At 34.7% G+C, this 20,102-nt stretch overlaps 2 protein-coding genes across 2 annotated transcripts in view; both read right to left on the minus strand.

Moving 5' to 3' along the window:
* Positions 1-9,717, minus strand: part of LOC111242474 ((+)-neomenthol dehydrogenase-like) — a 10,025-nt gene extending 308 nt beyond the window's left edge. The window contains exons 1-5 of the mRNA XM_022785887.1: positions 9,605-9,717; positions 9,249-9,495; positions 5,410-5,484; positions 440-616; positions 5-104 (exon numbers count right to left, since the gene is read on the minus strand). Coding sequence (XP_022641608.1) covers positions 5-104; positions 440-616; positions 5,410-5,484; positions 9,249-9,495; positions 9,605-9,624 — 619 coding nt within the window. The 5' untranslated portion in view covers positions 9,625-9,717. The remainder of the gene's footprint in view (positions 1-4; positions 105-439; positions 617-5,409; positions 5,485-9,248; positions 9,496-9,604) is intronic.
* A 744-nt stretch (positions 9,718-10,461) lies between these two features.
* LOC106773220 ((+)-neomenthol dehydrogenase-like) lies at positions 10,462-12,819 on the minus strand. Its single transcript, XM_022786081.1, has 5 exons — positions 12,734-12,819; positions 12,366-12,612; positions 11,836-11,910; positions 11,330-11,506; positions 10,462-11,154 (listed from the first exon to the last, which is right to left on the minus strand). Exons 1-5 carry the CDS (start codon positions 12,751-12,753, stop codon positions 10,774-10,776), a joined length of 900 nt encoding a protein of 299 aa, XP_022641802.1. The 5' UTR covers positions 12,754-12,819; the 3' UTR covers positions 10,462-10,773.
* Between the last annotated feature and the right edge of the window lie 7,283 nt (positions 12,820-20,102).

Here is a 20,102-nt window from a genome sequence, read left to right on the forward strand (position 1 = left end):
TTGAAATCACTTAGAAATTTCTTCACTATTTCATCCACTTTCTCTTCTGTCAGCTTATCAGCATCGCTCAACACTCCTCTTGCCCATGATTCTTTTGGGAAACTCTGAATTTTACATCATTATGCAACAACACCTTAAGAAAATTAAAGGAAACAAGATGCAATAATAAACTAATATCTGTTATAGGAAAGTTTTGAATAAACTCATGGTTACATTGCATAACATATGATTGACTATTCATTAACTATTCAGAGATGAAGTTATAGCATAAATAAACTTAAATTAGAAGTTATCAAATAATTATTAAGAGTCGGAGTGTTTATTGCATAAGAAGAAAAAAAGTTAAGAAATTAATCAGTTATGTTTATAGTCATCATAATAAGTTATTTGTAATAATTGAGAATACTAGAATTTGTAAACAGAAGAAGTTGTTGCCTACCTCTAACTGCCCTCCACTGGATGATACATTCACAATTCTTGGCGATTCAGATAATTGCAGGAGGGGCATAAGGGATTCAATAGTTATTTTAGCGCCATAGTAATTTATTTGCAAGCATTCTTCTGCTAACTCGTATGTTTGAGTCATTGCCCTTGTTCCTTCCTCATCTGATATCACCTGAAAACAATGGCAGCTCAATGACCGTTTGCAAATCCTACAATTACACATGTTAAATTTAGAAAGGATTGAGCCAGAAAAACTGTGTCCCCTCTTGCTGGAGAACTTTCATATATATACAAATAATTACAATCTGTCAAGTTAATTTTCAGCCCACAAAATAAGCTAAGTTGTCATATACATTTACTACAGCTAATTATCCTAATTAAGAGAATAACAGTTACAAATAAATATATAATTGCATATCTTTGTCATTTATTCTGTTGACACCCCCTCTCAAATTGATGTCGGTGAATCTACAAACATCAATTTGTCAAGTAGAAAATTGTGACGCTGGCGTGGCAATGATTTAGTGAAAATGTCAGCTATTTGAACATATGTGGAGACATGTGGTAGAGTGATGACTCTACGATCATACGCTTCTCGGATAGAATGACAATCGACCTCAATGTGTTTCGTCCGTTCATGGTAAACTGGAGTTGTTGCAATCTGGATGGCACTGGTGTTATCAGAATGCAGTGGAGTGGGTTGTGCTTGAGAAACTCCAAGCTCTGTAAGAAGACCACGTAGCCAAATTATTTCAGAACAAGCAGCAGACATTGCGCGATATTCTGCTTCAGTGGATGACTTGGAGAAAGAGTCTTGTTTCTTATATTTCCATGAAATAGGAGCATTCCCAAGGAACATACTGTCAACACCCAATTTCGTCCGGGTGATTACACCAACCAATAGTTGATCTCCTAGTGTCTGGACAACCAGCCCAATCAGCACCACTATAAGCTTGGAGTTCAAGAGATGAATTACTAGGAAAGAATAAACCACGACTTGAGGTCCCAAGGAGATATTTAATGATACGCTGAACTGCTGAAAAATGGAAGTGCCTTGGAGATTGCATGAACTTACTAACAGTGTGTACAATATAAGAAATATCAGGGCGAGTGATAGTCACATAGATGAGACTACCAACTAGTTTCTGATATTGAGTGGAATCGTCAAGAAGCTCTCCTTCTTGTCGCCTATATTTAACATTAACTTCCATTGGAGTGTTAACAGGGGTAGCACTGGTGAGTCCCGCTAGCTGGACCAAATCTTGAATATATTTATGCTGATTTACAAAAATATCTTCAGGATGGTAATGCACCTCTAAACCCAAGAAATAATTGAGATGGCCTAACTCTTTCATGTGAAAATTTGAATGCAACATTTGTTTGATTCTAGAAATAACATCTTGATCAAAACTAGTGACCACAATGTCATCCACATAAACAAGAAGTACGACAATCCCTTTAGGAGTCCGTTGAAGGAAGAGTGATGGATCATACTGACTTTGATTGAAAGAAAAACCAAGAAGAGTGGAGCGAAACTTTTTAAACCATACTCTTGGGGCCTGCTTCAAGCAATATAAAGATCGTTTCAATTTGCAAACAGTATTCGGGGAGAGAGTCGACATACCACCAGGAAGTGTGATGTAAACTTCCTCCTTAAGGTCACCGTGGAGGAATGCATTATTGACATGCATTTGATGTAATGACCAAGATTTGGATGCAGCAAGAGCAAGGCGAGAAGTTCACTTTCAATAGCTTTTTTCCAACATTCATTCTTCATTGCCTGATTATAAGAAGAAGGAATAAGAATAGATGATAATGTTTCTGGGGGCTTACCAATGCGTGAACTGCGTCGTAAAGGAGCTAGTTCTGGTCCTGGAGCTTGTACTAGATCAACATCCAAGGAATTATCTTGAAGGGGCCCATGGGATTGTGCAAGGTGATGTTGAGTGGTAGTATTTCGCCTTTGATAGGTCAATAGAGGTCTAGATGATGATTAACCTGCATAAGAATCAGAAAATAATGGCAAAACAGAAATTGGGGAAGAGAACGAGTCATGATGGTTTGTAAAAAAATATACACTTTCTAGAAAAATGACATTTCTAGAGACCCGAATTCGGTGAAGGTTGGGATCATAATATAGAAAGCCCTTTTGATAAGGAGAATAGCCAAGAAAAGCACATTCCACAGATTGTGTAGTGAGCTTGGTGTGTTCGTGTGGAGGAAGATGGACATAACATGTACAACTGAAGATACGAAGAGTGGAGTAATCGGTTGGGTGACCAAATAATCGAGTGAAAGGAGATTCATTATTTATGGAAGGAGATGGTAATCTGTTTATAAGATGAACAACAGTGGAAAGGGCTTCACATCAAAATCGTGATGACACATGTGACTATAGTAAAAGAGTGCGGACAACATTTAGCAAATGGCGATTTTTCCGTTCAGCCACCCCGTTTTGTTGAGGGGTTGATGGGCATGATCTTTGAGATAAAATGCCATTGGATTGTAAGAATTCCTGAAATAAGTGTGATGTGTATTCCCCCCATTATCAGAGCGAAGAATCTTGATTTTGGAGGAGAATTGAGCCTGAACATAAGCATTAAAGAATTTAAAAGTGGAAAAGACTTCATCTTTTGAGCGCAAAAAATAGACCTAAGTGAAACGACTATAATCATCAATAAAAGTTACAAAATATTTGTAATTAGCATGAGACGTAACTGGTGCCACTCCCCAAACATCACTATGGATGATATCGAATGGTTGTGTTTCAGTCGACTGATGTGTTGGAAAAGGTAGAATTTTACTTTTGCCAAGCTTACAAGGAATGCAATCAAAATGAATATTATTAAGAGATTGAATGTGTTTATTTCCAAGAAAACCATATTTGAACATGTCAAGGAGAACATTTGAGTTGGGATGCCCAAGGCACTTATGCCACACTTGGTGATCGACCACAACAAAATTACAAGAGACTAAAGGCAAAGAAAGACTTGGAGACAACGAGAAATGGATGGGAAAAAGACGTCCAACTTTAGGCCCCTTCGCGATTATCTTCCCCGAGTGTTGATCCTGCACAAGACAACCAGACTGTGAGAATTGAACTCGGCAATCATTGTCGACTAATTGACCGACATAAATAAGATTACTTGTGAGACCAGGAGCAACAAAGACATTTGATAGGAATGGAGAAATATCACCAGTTTCTGTTATAGGCAATTGATTTCTACCAGCAGTATGTATTGTCATATTCCCCGAATAGTTTTTTATATTAGTAAGGAATCGAGCATTGCTGGTCATGTGGTTGGAAGCCCCAAAATCAAAGTACCATGGGGAAGAGGAGTTACCTGATAATCCCAAAGCAGAAAAAGCTGAAATTATCATTTGTTGAACCATTTCAGGGGTCAAAGTTGGAGCATCAGTAGTAGCATTTGGATGGACAGGTGCGGGATTGGCAGAACTGTTGGGAATAGAAGAAACAGTCGTGGTTGTAAAAGCTGTTACAGGTCGTCGTGGTGGCCTTATTGGGCATTCCTTAATAATATGACCATCCTTTTTACAATAGTTGCAGAATTTTTTCGGACAGGTTGAAGCATAATGGCCAAATCGCTTGCAACTAAAGCATTGAATAGTACTCATGTCATGACGTCGTGACTTCCCTTGTGCCACGTATGCGATTGGAATAGTAGATAGTCTTTGGTCTTCAATGATGGACTGCGTAAGAAGACGTTGTTCTTCACATAACAACTCATTGAGACATGCATCCAACGATGGGACAAGATCTCTATGCATGAGATTGGACTGGATACCTTCAAAGTCAGATCGCAATTTCATAAGAAATTGGTCACGTTTAGTAATCTCATGAATTGTTTGTACGAAACTAAGACCTTCGGAAGGCAAGTTTGCATAAACTATATCAGTGTATTAAGCCTAAAGGTTCATGAATTGAGAGTAAAAATCAGAGATGGAGAGACTATCTTGTTTAAAATTAGCGATGTTATGCTCAAGTTGGAATCAACGAGCTGCATTATTTTGACTATAAATTTTCTTCAGGTAAGACCACATTATGCTTGCAGTCTTGTAAGGACGAAGATTCAGGACAATGTTCGAATCCACCGAACTTAGGATCCAGGTCATGACTTGAGCATCTTTGACAGCCCACTTAGCATGAGCGACCTTATCTTTGTCTTTGTCAGGAGCGGGAGTGCTGCCATCAACATGACCCCACAAATCTTTTCCGGTGACAAAAATCTCGAATTAGAATGCCCAAGCGGAGTAGTTTTTTTCGTTAAGGCGAAGGAACAAGACATCATATTTTTCAGAAGCCATGGAGCAAGGAAAAACAGAGACGGAAAGATTCGAGAATCGAAAGTTCGAAAATCGAAAGTCGAGAGTCAAGAGTCGAGAGTCGAGAACATGAGACTGAAAAAAAACCCAAACTAGGTTTGGGAATCGTAACCTAGACTGATACCATGTTAAATTTAGAAAGGATTGAGCTAGAAAAATTGTGTCCCCTCTTGTTGGAGAACTTTCATATATATACAAATAATTACAATCTGTCAAGTTAATTTTCAGCCTACAAAATAAGCTAAATTGTCATATACATTTACTATAGTTAATTATCCTAATTAAGAGAATAACAGTTACAAATAAATATATAATTGCATATCTTTGTCATTTATTGCATATCTTTGCCATTTATTCTATTGACAACACACACCTATTTTAAGTCTCTTGTGCATTTAAGAAATCTATTGACTCTGTGTTGGGTTTAACAACAAATGCACGTTCATGAGATGAGAATTTTCCAAGCCTTTAGAAGCTCTACTTTTACCATTTCAATAGTTGACATGGGATGGGATCTAGAATTTTAAACGGTCTACAAAAGTTGCAGATTTTAGGTCTCTTTTAGACATTGCAACTTTCCATGTCTATTAATTAGATTTCAGAACACACTTATATTCTTACCCCACGATTCATGAGGACTGTAGTGAATAAGTCTCTGTCTTTAATTACAATTCCATTGATTCCTGCATTGTTAACCTGCACAGAACAACATTTCATATTGAAATATGCCAACACAAAAAATTGATTCCCTTCAAGCCTTAAAAAATTTATCCTAATCAAATGACTAGATGTATAAGGAATCTGTCAAATTGATTCAATGAAATCTCTTTTTAACCTCTGGTGCCTCTAATATCTTAAAAGCATCATTGGAAGTAATGGTTAATGCACTCACCAACAACATTGAACAATTTCTATCCAAATCCGATAAATTCTTTTAACAAATGAGCAAGAACGGAAAACTTTGGTTTGAGATGAGATCATTATGGAAATTTAGAAAGAGGAATAATAAGAAATATTCAAAAGTCTTAATGAAATAAACTTTAAAACTCTATCTCAATTGGTTTATGAGATTTATATTTATTTAGATATAACAAATTTGTTTTATCTTTCATCGATTGTTTCAGATTGTTATTCTGATACCATCTTATAAAAGGTAAACTAAAATAAAATAATTTTGTCTTACAACTTATAATATTAAGTTTTGACTAACTTATATTTGTAAATTTAACTTATCTCTTGTTTAAGTCGAACAAAAGAAATATGCTTTCATACTTGTACCGTATGGCTCTCCCAAAGCCGACTTTCCCAAGGCTGTCATACCGCATGGTCCTCCCAACGCCATGTACCGAACGACTCTTCTCAGGCCAACCAATCACTAGCCAACCATTCAGGTCGACCATCCATGCCGAACGACTCTTCCCAGGCCGACCATCCAAGCCTACCAACCATCTAATCCGACCGTCCAGGTCGACCACATCATTAGATTACAAACCATAATAGCTCATCAAAGCCCCTAATGGAGGTTAAGGTGTAATTGGGCCGTCATTAGGCCGACGAAAGGTAAAGGTCCATTACAACTACTATAAACAAAGGTCTCAGGTATGACTTCTAGACCACGATGCGTCATATATGCATTACTTTATGCTAACCACTCGGTTACATTACTAACTTGAGTGTCATAGTGTCTTTGACAGGTGTCCACCCTTATGGCTTCGAAAAGGAGGAGGGAGAGCGAACAATACGACTTGGAGTATGAGGACGACTAAGGAGCTCCTCCGGCCTTCAACAAACTCGCTCGGTCTTAGAAATAACAAGTAAGGTTCGTCCGGTCGTCAAGACAACCTAGAATACTCAGGTCCGTCTGGTCTTCAAGTTCCATCCAGTCTTCAAGCTCCATCTAGTCTTAGAGACAACATGGAGTGTTTTGAGCAAGGGACCTCCAAACCTACCGAAACATTTTGGTGCCCACCATGGGGCCAACTGGCATCCCTGTAACCATAAGGAACCAGACAAGGATGCAGTCTCAGCATCATGATGTCGACCTGACCCCTACATATCAATCCTAATTGTAGGAACTCCCACCACCAGCGTCAACAAGCTTTTATGGCTTCACAGATAACTATTCATTTAGTTTAGTACTCAATATTACATTGTTCAAGATTTGTTCAGGGTCCAATGAATCATTCATCACTAAGCCAAACATTTGGCCCCAAGTGTTGAGCTTCAACCGTCCGGCCTTACCTTGGCCTCAACTTGGATTCCCTTGGTCTCAATCGTTCGGTCGTCGCTTGACCTTTCAGGTACTTTCTCAAAATTGGCGTCACAGGTATTTAGCCAAACATTTGGCCCTAGGTGTTGAGCCTCAACCGTCCGACCTTACCTTGGCCTCAACTTGGATTCCCTTGGTCTCAACCGTTTGGTCATAGCTTGACCTTTCAGGTACTTTCTCAAACTCGACCTCACAGGTATTCAACCAAACATTTGGCCCCAAGTGTTGAGCCTTAACCGTCCGACCTTACCTTGGCCTCAACTTGGATTCCCTTCGTCTCAATCGTTCAGTCATAGCTTGACCTTTCAGGTACTTTCTCAAACTCGGTCTCACAAGTATTCATCCAAACATTTGGTCCCAAGTGTTGAGCCTCAACCGTCCGACCTTACCTTGGCCTCAACTTGGATTCCCTTGGTCTTAACCGTTCGGTCATGGCTTGACCTTTCAAATACTTTCTCAAAATTGGCCTCACAGGTATTCAACAAAATATTTGGCCCTAAGTGTTGAGCCTCAACCGTCCGACCTTACCTTGGCCTTAACTTGGATTCCCTTGGTCTCAACTGTTCAGTCATAGCTTGACCTTTCAGGTACTTTCTCAAAATTGGCCTCACAGGTATTCAGCCAAACATTTGGCCCCAAGTGTTGAGCCTCAACCGTCTGGCCATACGTTGGCCTCAACTGCTCGGCCTCCGTGGCCTCACAAGTACTTAGCCAAATTTGGCATCAACGATTCACCCATTCGGCCTCCATTATCCTTCCATTGAGCCTCAACCGCTCGACCTTCCCTGGCCTCACAGGTAGTTAGCCAAATTTGGCATCAACGATTCAAGCATTCGGCATCAAAAGCGTTCGGCCTCAACACCTCGGGCAGTGAACGACGAGTTCATTACAGAACCACTGATAAAGCCCAAGTTGATGAACAGCGAGTTCCTAAAGGAACCATTATCAATTTGGTCAGGCGATGAACGACGAGTTCATCATAGAACCATTGTCGTCCAATTCCAAATAAAGGCCAAGTTGATGAATGGCGATTTCCTAAAGGAACCACAATCAATTTGGCCGGGCGGTGAACGACAAGTTCATTATAGAACCATTGCCGTCCAATTCCAAATAAAGGCCAAGTTGATGAACGAAGAGTTCCTATAGGAACCACTTTCAATTTTGTCGGGTAGTGAACGACGAGTTCATTACAGAACCACTACCGCCCGATTCTAGATAAAGCCCAAGTTGATGAACGACGAGTTCCACTGTCAATTTGGTCGAGCGATGAACGACGAGTTCATTACAGAACCACTACCGCTATTCCAGATAAAACTTAAGTTGGGAAATGACACGTTCAGCAGATGAACCAGCGCCACCATCCGACCTTACATTGGCCTCAACAGTTCAACCTTACATTGGCCTCAACCGTTTGGCCTTACGTTGGCCTCAACTTCTTGGTCTCCCATGGCCTCGACCGCTTGGCCATTCCTTGGTCTCAAGTAAATTCTCAAACCTGGCCTCACAGGTATTCAGCCAACCATTCGGCCTCGACCGTTTGGTCATACCTTGGTCTCGAGTGCTCGACCTCCCATGGCCTTACAAGTACTTGGCCAAAGTCAAATTCAACCATTCGGCCTTGATCGTTTACATGCATTATTTATTGTTCTAATTGCTCGGTTACATTTCTAACTTGAACATCAGAGTCTCTTTGACAAGTGCCCGCCCCTACGACTTCGAGAAGGAGGAGGGAGAGCGAACAAGACGACTTGGAGTATGAGGATGACTAAGGAGCTCGTCCGGTTTCAACCAACCTGCCCGTCTTAGAAATAACAAGTAAGGTTCGTCCAGTCGTCAATACAACAAGTAAGGTCCGTCTGGTTGTCAAGACAACCTAGGATGCTAAGGTCCGTCCGGTCTTCAAGGTCTATCCAGTCTTCAAGGCCCGCTAGTCTTCAAGGTCTGTGCAGTCATCAAGGTCCATCCGGTCTTAAACACAACATGAAGTGTTTTGAGCAAGGGATCTCAAAACCCTTATGAAACAATACTCACATAACGAACATTCTAAAAATGGGTAACTTACAATAGTAGTAGGATGAGCATACCAAAGCACAAACTTTCACTTTTAACTGAAGCCTAAGCACGGAAGATTTATGAGACAAACTTTAACATAGAACAAACGAAAGAGAGAAGCATCAAAGTCTGATTTTACCAGAATATCAAGTTTACCAAATTTGGATTTGATAAAATCTGCAAAAGCAGCTACACTTGCAGGATGAGCCACATCTAGCTGATGAAAGAAGACTAGATGAGAAAGAGCAGAGGCTTTGAGTGTTTCCAATGCTTGAAGACCCCTCTCTTCATTCCTTGCTGTGAGTACCACCTTTATTCCTTCTGAAGCTAACTGCCTAACTATCTCTAATCCAATCCCTTTATTTGCTCCTGTCACTACTGCATATCTGATCAACTCAACCACATCTCAAAGGTCAAAGGGACTCACAAAATCTAAATTTTTAGTTCTGCAATATAATTGGTATTTGAAACTTGTGAGAAAAAAAGCAGGATTACCTCTGTGTAGCTTCCCCCATCTTCAGTTTCAACTCTGAACTGTGATATGCAGCTTATTAAAAACCTGTTATGGTTACCAAGTTCTTATTTATGCATATGTTTGAGCTCTGAATATGAATTCCACAAATTATGGTTTCCTATACATTACTAAGAATACCAATGCTCAAGCCTGCATGTCTGTAACTACAATTTTTTATTGTGCTTGTCGTTTATGTCTTGTTTCTTTCCATGCCAAATAAAAAGGACAGAAAAGTTGAAAATAGATTTCATAGAAAAAGCATAAAATATTTACTATAGTGCATAGGTTAGGAAAAAGTCACTGTCCAACTTAAAATATTTTTGATCGAGTCAAGTTAAATTTCTTTGTTTTTTTATGATAAATTCAATCCAATTTAATCTATTTTTTAGCGAATTGGATTATATCAGACGAATTGAACTAAGGTTTTTGAATTTTTTAATTTTTTGAAAATTATAATTTTCAAGTATCAACTTAATTAAAAAATAACATAGTTCTTTTTATCAAATTATATCACTTATAACATGCCATTTTAATAGCATTCTGCAATTAAAGGAATATATAATTTGCTATATCACAGTTATCCCAATATAACAATAATAACATAATCTATGTTTACAAGGTACATATTACTAAGAGTTAAATTATACCAAAACTAAAAGCTAAATAGAGTTTTACAAAAATCACTATACACTAAAACTAAACATCCCACCTTCAAGAACATCACGAATAGACATCTTTCTCTCCTCAGACCATTAAGGACCCAAATAACTCAATTTTCTCCCAAGAAATTAACATGCATTCCTCTGTACTATATAGTAGACTGGACTTGAAGTCTAATTTATTTTTATAAAATTAGTCTGTAAAAAGAGGTTCATAACCATTTATATCTAGTTAAGGTAGGATCTTGATCACTCTGTTAATTTCTTCATGTCTTATAAAACTGCTAAGAACTTTTGCAACTTTTCATCTGTGAAATATGAAATACAGAAATAGGCTCAATAAACATAGTTGTAACCCAGAATAGTAATTGACAACATGAAAATGACATTATGCAAATACAACATGATATAATGTGCTTGAAACAGGTTCAACAATTGAGAAGCAAAATCACTGGTTTTATCCTCAAACCAGAAAATTGCATAACTAGAAATCAAAAGGAAGCAACATCAGTTCTGAAATAGAAGAGACCAGATGGAGAACCATTGGGAAGAAGTGCAAGCTTGACAGGACTAGCAGCACCTTCTTCAACTGTTAGAAAACCAGTGTTTGATGTTATATCTGTCTTCACATAACCAGGGCAAACACTGTTTATGCAGAATGATGGATGTTTCTTTGCAAGGATTCTCGTGTACCCATTCATAGCAGCTTTCGATACAATATAGGCACTTAGATACTTTGGCCACCCTTTACTCTCTAATNNACCTTCTTTGAAATCANTTAGAAATTTCTTCACTATTTCATCCANTTTCTCTTCTGTCAGNTTATCANCATCNCTNAACACTCCTCTTGCCCATGATTCTTTNGGGAAACTCTGAATTTTACATCATTAAGCAATAACACCTTAAGAAAATTAAAGCAAACAAGATGCAATAATAAACTAATATCTGTTATAGGAAAGTTTGTATAATGTTTTTGTTTAAACTCATGGATAGCATATTTTATGCAAAACCATTAAGAATTTATTGGCACAAGAAGCTATTGCCTACCTCTAATTGCCCCAAAGAGGACGAAACATTCACAATTCTTGGTGAATCAGATAATTGAAGGAGGGGCATGAGTGATTCTACAGTTATTTTAGTGCCATAGTAATTTATTTGCAAGCATTCTTCAGCTAGCTCGTATGTTTCAGTTATTGCCTTTGTTCCATCTTCTTCTGATACAGCCTGCAGAATATTGATAACACTATATCAAGAAAGTTTTTCAAACCTCTAATAATGTCCCCTGATCCAATATAAAACAATCACAACCTTTCTAAGAGCTACATTTCTAATGTTCTATCACTTCAACATTGCAAAAAGGGGAAACTACACCATTCTGAATACTACTATCAAGATAAGCATGATAATCTAAATTGAGAAATTAATCATTGCTGAAATGCCTAAGCTCCTGCCAGAATTGATAGAAGTTTTCACAATGTTACCAAGTTAAGAATAAGCTTGAACAGTATAAAGTCTTCCATTAACTAGCATTTGGAAAAGGCCTAGATACTCACCCCACGGCTAAGGATAACTGAAGGCAATAAACCAACNTCTTTGGTTACTGTTCCACCAATCCCTGCATTGTTAACCTGCACTGTACAATTTTCCTTAATGAAATATGCAAACATCTAAAATCACAGATTATGAGATTCCCTTTGAAGCAATCAAGAAAATTTGTCACTACTCAATAACTATATATGAAAGAAATCTTTCAAGTTGGTAAATCGAAACTAAATCATACTTAATACATAATGGAAGATGGAAAGAGCATAACCTGATACATAATGAAGACGATTTACACCAAATAAAGAGCAAAATAAACACATTCTTAACATGCAGAACCTCAACTAACATTCTAACAACGAATAACAGCCGTAGGAACATGATTACACAGACATGCAAATGGAAAGGGAACTAAGAAAAAAAGTAAATTTCATGTTCAGAATGATACAAAAAGAAAAACTGATTGCATACATTTCTTTGACAGACTTTCATTTACAACGAAACTAAAAGGGGAGAGGAGAATGAAAGTTGAAAATTTTACCAGAATATCAAGTTTTCCAAACTTAGATTTGATAAAATCAGCCAGAGAAGCTACACTGGTTGCATCAGCCACATCCAGCTGATGAAACATTACAAGGTGAGATTGAGCTGAGGCTTTTATTGCTTCCATTGCATGCAGACCCCTCTCTTCATTTCTTGCTGTGAGCACCACCTTGATCCCTGCTGAGGCTAACTGCTTAACTATCTCCAATCCAATTCCTTTGTTTGCACCTGTCACAACTGCATACCTGATAAACTCAAACCCACAAAGGTCAAAAGGAATTCACAAAATGTAAGATTTCAGTTCAACAACAAAATTGAAAGTTGAAGAACAAAACTAAAAAACAACAAAGAATGCCAATGTTCTACCTTTCTGTTGCCTCTCCCATCTTCAGTTTCAACTTTCAAGTCTGTTGCTGCAAACATGTTGAGCCTGTTAATGTCATATTCTTTTTATAATGAGAAAATTTTGACAGTAATAATGCCCCATCAGTATGTCTGCAACTCTTGTTAAATATGAAAATGACAAATGCTGCATTTCCTTGTAATTTGTGTATCCTTGTATTAATGATTCTCTTTTTGTGTAAAGATGAAAATACAGAAAAGAAGGTTGTGAAAAAGAAAAATTCCAAATTCAGAACAGAGGACATGGTCTTCTTCAGCATAGTTATATGCTTATTTTATTTTATTATTATAAATGAATGAATGAGTAATGAACACACAATAGATCCAAGAACAATTAATACCAATTTTAGTTAAAAAAAATAGAAAGAGATAATCTATGATTTATTTTGAGATAGAAAAGGGCACTAAACAGAAAAGAAATGGAACAAAAGATTAAGAAAAACTACCAAAGTTTGATTCCTGACTTTCTACTCTTGTAAATTGATTGCCAGTTTTTATAGTGTTTCTTAGTGCAAATTTGGCATGCCAATTTTCAAATTAAGGGAGCAGAATCTTATGATAATAATTGTTGAACTCAATTTTCAAAGTTAAGGTGGAATATTGCACAAAAATTACTATAGAGATGAGTATGTAGATATTCTCTTTGACTTTTTCACTCATAATGCATGAATTAGATAGGATAAAATCTTTTTGACAAATGTTTGATTTATTTTGTTAATTGGATGATGTGGTGATTATGCCATATTATGTGATTGATGTAAAAATGAAATGATAAATAACTTTTATTGTTATTATTAAAAATGCATTGAATAAGGAGACCTTCATGTTTTTAGTGATTTTCATGTTATCACTAGGAATGATCCATAGATAATCTCTGTCACTGTGGATGGATGGAATCATTCGATTAAAAAAAATTATTAAACTAATTAAGTTTAAAAATATAAAATTTTAACTACTCAATGAACTTAATTCTCTTTTTGATAAACCCAATTAAAAATATTAAAGTTTATGAAAATTTTGAAATTTAATTAAATCTTATAAATATTATATTCTTGGTTTTGAATTCCACGCATGGACCTCAAAGAAAACAAAGAAATATGTTATTTATGATTCAAATTATATGAGCAATATTATATATATATATATATATATATATATATATATATATATATATATATATATATATATATATATATATATATATATATAAGCATTTGGTTTTAATTCAATCAAGATAGAAATTTTACATTTCCACTAAATGCAAACTTTTATTATATGAATTATAAAGATAAAATTTTAGTTTTAATTAGAAAACAACACAATTTTTGTCTTAATATTTGATTGACAAAGTACAAATTGATAACCAGTTCAAGAAAATCGTTACCCAAAAAATTAAAGAGTCTAGCTTTTGATGTTAAAAGTAAATAAACAAATATCTCATTTTTCTTGTAAACAAAATTTTAAAAATAAATAAAAAATAAAAAGTTTCATGTCCTATCCTTTTCTAATTAGCATTAAGGATTTAATAAAAAAATTATAAAAACAAAATAAAAAACTAAAAAAGACAATATTATATATGCACCTAGAATGTAATGAACTTATACATCAATCTACATCAAACTTATACAAATCATGAAACAAAAGAATTTGTTGCTCAAAATTTATCTCTCACAAAAAAAGAAAGAAATATCTTAGAAAAATGGGGAAAATAATTGAAAGTCATCGTCTTATCTTGAAAGCAACATGAGAAGAACTAAGAAGCATATAAGCAAGTAATTATAAAACTTTATTATGAAACTAAAAAGATTCAGCCATAGATATGAATATGTTCATGAATAAGAAGAAGAATAATTGAAGAAACGTACCTTCTTTCCAATCTTAGAATCTTTTCTCTTCTCTTTCCTTTCAACATCTTCTTTGTACCTTCTTTTCTTTTGTACCACAAAATCAAATGAACATTCCTGCATTTACTTCTGAAAGGTATTGCCTACCCTACCATTACCATATACTAGTCAGAATGGTGTACAAAACAAAATCACATTTAAATCAAATTAATTGCATACCATTCTAAACCACTACTTTTAATAACTTTCAATTTTTTATATATATATTTTAAACATTATAAAATTTTTTATATATATATTTTATAATGTTTCTATCATAAACTTTCATACTTTTTATAATTATATATATATATATATATATATATATATATATATATATATTCAAACTTTCATATTAGATATTTCTATCATAAATAAAATTATATAATTTATATTATAAATGTGTAAAATTAAAATTTAACTCAATCCCACAAATCTCATATAAAAAAATAAATTTTACAATATATATATATATTAATTTGACCTATATATAATTTAAACATGTGAACTTTAAGTTTAATACAATTTTATAAAATTGTTTTAGTAATGTGAATGCAAATCTACATGAGGATCTAGAAATTTAGATAATACATAGAAGGTTGTTAAAAACTCAGTTGAATATTTTATTAATGAAAGACTAAACTATAAATAGGTTTCGTTATACAGAGTTTGTATAGAAAACTTATTCATTTCTTTAGAAACTTTTTTTTCTTGAATGGTCTTTGACTTTTCTCTAAGTTCTCAATCATACTTCATATGTTCTTAAATCAGATACCACCTTTGAACTCAACGAATAATCTTACATATTTGTCTTGTTGGAATAACAGTTAGAATACATTTTTTCTTTACCCATTTTCTAGAAATTCAAATCATTTGTTTTATTCATGTGAGCTTGGCAAGTTACATGTAACTCAATCTTCCTCTATTTGGTTCTTTGCATACTTTTGATTCTAGTAGTAGTTTCAGATTATTGATATGAAGTTATTTTGTGTAGGTTGAGTCGTCAATACAAGTGGACTGTAGAGGAAGAATCTTTGAACGATAAAAGTCCAAATTCAAGGTAAAGGAAGCTAACATTGAAGTTTTTTCAGTTCCCTAATTGTGTTTTTTCACCAATCGGTTTCCGTCCAACGACATTCCAAAGGCTCCAAGCATCTTCACACAACTGTGACAAGGTTTAAAGGTGACCTTCCAACGGTTGCAACGAGGTTGCTTTCACTACTCTGGTGCCCCTGCTTTTAGCTCAATACTTCGTTCTCATTAATTGATTTTTTTATTATAAGGTTAGTTTTGGTTTCCATACATTGCACTTTGTTCTTTATTTTCATGTTAAATTTTGTCTTTCCTATTATCTTAGATTATATATTACTACTAATATATGTTTTTAATTTAATTAGAATTGTGGATAAGTCTAAATAAATACAAATTCAAGTAATATGTCCAAAGGTTGAAACTTTCTTTACAAGTTATTAGCTTTGACACGTCAATATATATTCTTAATACGTGATTATTTTTTGTCATATTTATTGTAACAAGGATAAAGATTCATTCGAATATAGCTATTACGATATGTTTAAGATGAAAACCATTATTTCATCATGAATCAAAGATGATTGGACAAAAGTAATAATATATAAGTTTCGCATATTAAAAATCATATTAAACTTTAAAAATTAATATACATGCATAATGAAATTATGTAATTTTTTCAGCGGTTCAAGAATTCATCATCAACGAGACAATAAAGAAATAAGACAAGACTGTACAACATTTCTACTCGAGCAATGAAATTAGGTTTAAGTTTAACATTAACTTTGATTGAAAACTGTCTAGGATATATTTTTTGATTATACAATAGTTTTAGTTTTGAGATATATACTATGATGGAAAATTTTATGAGATATATATACTATGTTGGAAATTTTCTCCTTTCTAGATTTAGACCAATTCTAAAGATAAATGAAACTTAAAAGAAAAAGACAACATTTAATGTCTATTAGAACACATTATATGTTTACCAATTCTTGTTTGAAGTACATCAAACTTGACATTGGTGTAATCTGATGTTAAGTGACATCTTGAGTGTAACACCCAAATCTAGGAGTTACATTGTTTACATTTTTTTGTAACATACACGTAAATAAAATTTTAACCTTTATAAACAATATTACATCATTTATTACAAACTAATCATTTTTCGAAAATAAAATGTTAACATTACATTCCCTAGTTCTCTATCCCATATCTCTCATTCTTCATGCATGCTCGAAGCATCATCCAAATCATCTGTAATAAAACTTGCTCCCATATAACATCACACATTATACGATCATCGCATTCACATGCACACACAAGCAAGGGTGAGCTAACGGAAACAGATTCAAAACATACAATCACTATCATACAACACACGCATCATGAACACACATTCTACACCATACATCATTCCATACTACAAATAGCTCCATACAAACATGTATCATTTCAACATTTTATCAATATGTCAAAATCTTAAACTAGACTCATCTGGATTATCGTACGAATGTCGAACTCTTAGCGGGTTCTACACTTGTAGTGATAATTCTGCTGGCTTTCTCACGGCTACCACACAAGCTTAATCCTTTCCTACTTTGACCCTAACTAGATCCGTGGATAAGGATTTCTCACTCTCCACCACATAGCTCTATGTGAGATCGAGACTATTGAGAGCATCAAAATGAACTCCTAAGTTGAAGCTTCCTACATTCATACACACACAACTGACTCCAATTCAAATAAACCAGCATTCCATCAACATATCATAATCATAAACTAGACTCATTCGGATAAAATAATATTGATGGAAGTCTCAGGTGGTCGCACTTGTGGTGGTAATTCAGTCGGCTTACCCGGCTACCACACGAGGTTAATCGTCTCTTTTGACCCAACTGGGCCCCCAAACAAGGACCTCGCACAAGGTTAATCCTCTCTTTTGATCATAATTGTGGCCCTTAGACAAGGACCTCCTACCCCTCTCACCATATAACTCATTCTTCTTTACTTGAGACTAGAGAGTTATTAGAGTATCAAGATTGCCCTTCCTAATCAGGACCCTCAATCATCAATATGTACACTACCACAATAGAATCTCTCCACAAGATTCATATCATATTCATCAACTCATATCATGCCTAAATTCATGAATCCATATCAACATCATGTCAAATTCACAGTACACTCACATATCACAGTTAAGTCAAGCTCAACATGTATATAACAACATCACAATACCAAAGTATACATATCTCAACTCCTCATATCACATAACAGTCTCACAGACCATACACCAATTCGCTGTCTCGCGCCATATCAAGAATGTCCAAAATAGACATATGGAACCCCAAAAACTTCCAAAACACTTTCCCTGTCTCGCGCCACTCGCTCAAGCGAATTGCTTCACTCGCTCAAGCGAATGGGCTTTTCCATAACGATAGAAAAATTGTTTTCTAGTCTGTTCTACCAATCCTACTTGCATTCCAGACTTTCTAGAACATCCAAATTCACCGACCATCATTACAGACGCTACAAAAACTTACATACATCGCATGCTTAACATATTCATGTTTAAAACTCATGTACAAATCCTATCCCAGAATACCATCTACCCATACTAAACCAAAATTACAAGAATTCCCCATCCAAATTCAATTTCACATAAATCTCTGAATATACAACACATCTTCACATTCAAAGTTCAAACCATCATTTCAGAATAACCATTTACTCAAAATTTCATCAGACATGAATATGAATGGATGCCACAACAGAACATAATCAAAATTTCATCTTATAACCATCAAAGACTCAGAGTACATTCCAACAACAAATTATCATCTCACAACCATAACAGATTCGAAATCCAACCAAAAGGGAAGCAAAATCTCATTCTGACATCACTCACCGATTCAAAACATATAACAAAAGCATAATATCATTCAAAACTCATAAACATATTTGAAATCACTGAAACATCAACATATATTCATTCCAGAACATTCCACAGATTCAAATATACATTAAAAGCGCAATCATATTCATGGATCAGAAACTCATAAAAATGAAAAACACTCAAGGTTAGCTCCCCTTATGGTTTTCTCCTTAGCTAGTCCTTCTAAAACACTTTCCGTACGTTCCTTTGGCTTAGAATCCTCTCCCACGGCTCAAAACACAGCTCCAAAAGCTCTCTACTCCAAGGCCACAATGTCTCAGGCTTCAGGTTCAACTTTGAACCTCTCCAAAGCCTGAAAAACGCCCTTGAATAGCCAAAATGCATTGTTCCACTCGCTCAACGAGTGTTTTGGCTTGCTCAGTGAGTCAAAAAGTCTTCAGAAAGTTTTTTCTATTGTCAGAAGACTGTTTGGAAAAAGTTTCACTCGCCCAGTGAATTGTCACTCGCCCAACAAGTGTGTCAATTCGCTCAAGCGAATCTGCCATCAAGTGGAAGTTACTTTCACAACTTCGATAGCTCGGTTGAACCACATCCCAAAATAAAAAATATGCTTATGAATACTCAAATTGAAGATCTTTGAGTCTATTTTCTAATGGAGAAAGAATCAACTGAATATATTGAACTTTTGTCACAACTTGTTAACTTTTGAGTTTTTCTTAGTTTTCCAATTATCTAAAACTTATTCTTACCTTCTAAATTTCAACGGTATAAAACACATCAATTTTTAACATTGGATTTTACCCTAACATTTGATGTGAATTTAATGTCACTCAATCTAACATTGGATTTTAGCCTAACAGTCGAAAATATCATAAACTAAAAGTTTTTTATGTTAGTGGAAGGATACTCTTAAATGTTAAAAAAAAAAAAATAGATGTTAAAATATAATGAAAAGAAAATCCATTTATTTTATCTATGGTACCCAATAAATTATTCATTTTCTTTTTGTTATATCCATGTATAAGATTATTTTAGCTTATGATAATTTATTTAAAATATCACAATGTTAATTTGAACACGAAAATAAAATAAAAGATAATAAAAGTAATAAAAACAATTAAGAGTATCAATTTGAGTTGGTGGTAGGAAAAAGTCATATGTAGATGTAACCTTATTGATTAGATTATAAATCTTGACGCAATTCCTTACTTTTTCTTAAAAGAAACTAATAAGCTTATTATGAATTATGAGGTTCCAATCTACTCTAAGCTCAAGTGAATGGTTCAACACTTCACTCTCTGAATTTGTATAAACAAATATGTATGTATTTATTTTATAATTAATAATTACTATTTTAGATATTTTATGTGAACTAATATATTTCACAAAATTTGATGTATATTTATGGTGAAATGATATCTTGCTTTTATTACTAAAAGTAAATCTAGTTTTATTCCTCAAATGATCAAAAAATATTTTGATGTCTCAAACTTAAAGCAAATGCCTGTAGTACTTAAATATT

Source organism: Vigna radiata, chromosome 9 (assembly GCF_000741045.1).
Source record: "Vigna radiata var. radiata cultivar VC1973A chromosome 9, Vradiata_ver6, whole genome shotgun sequence".
NCBI lineage: Eukaryota > Viridiplantae > Streptophyta > Magnoliopsida > Fabales > Fabaceae > Vigna > Vigna radiata.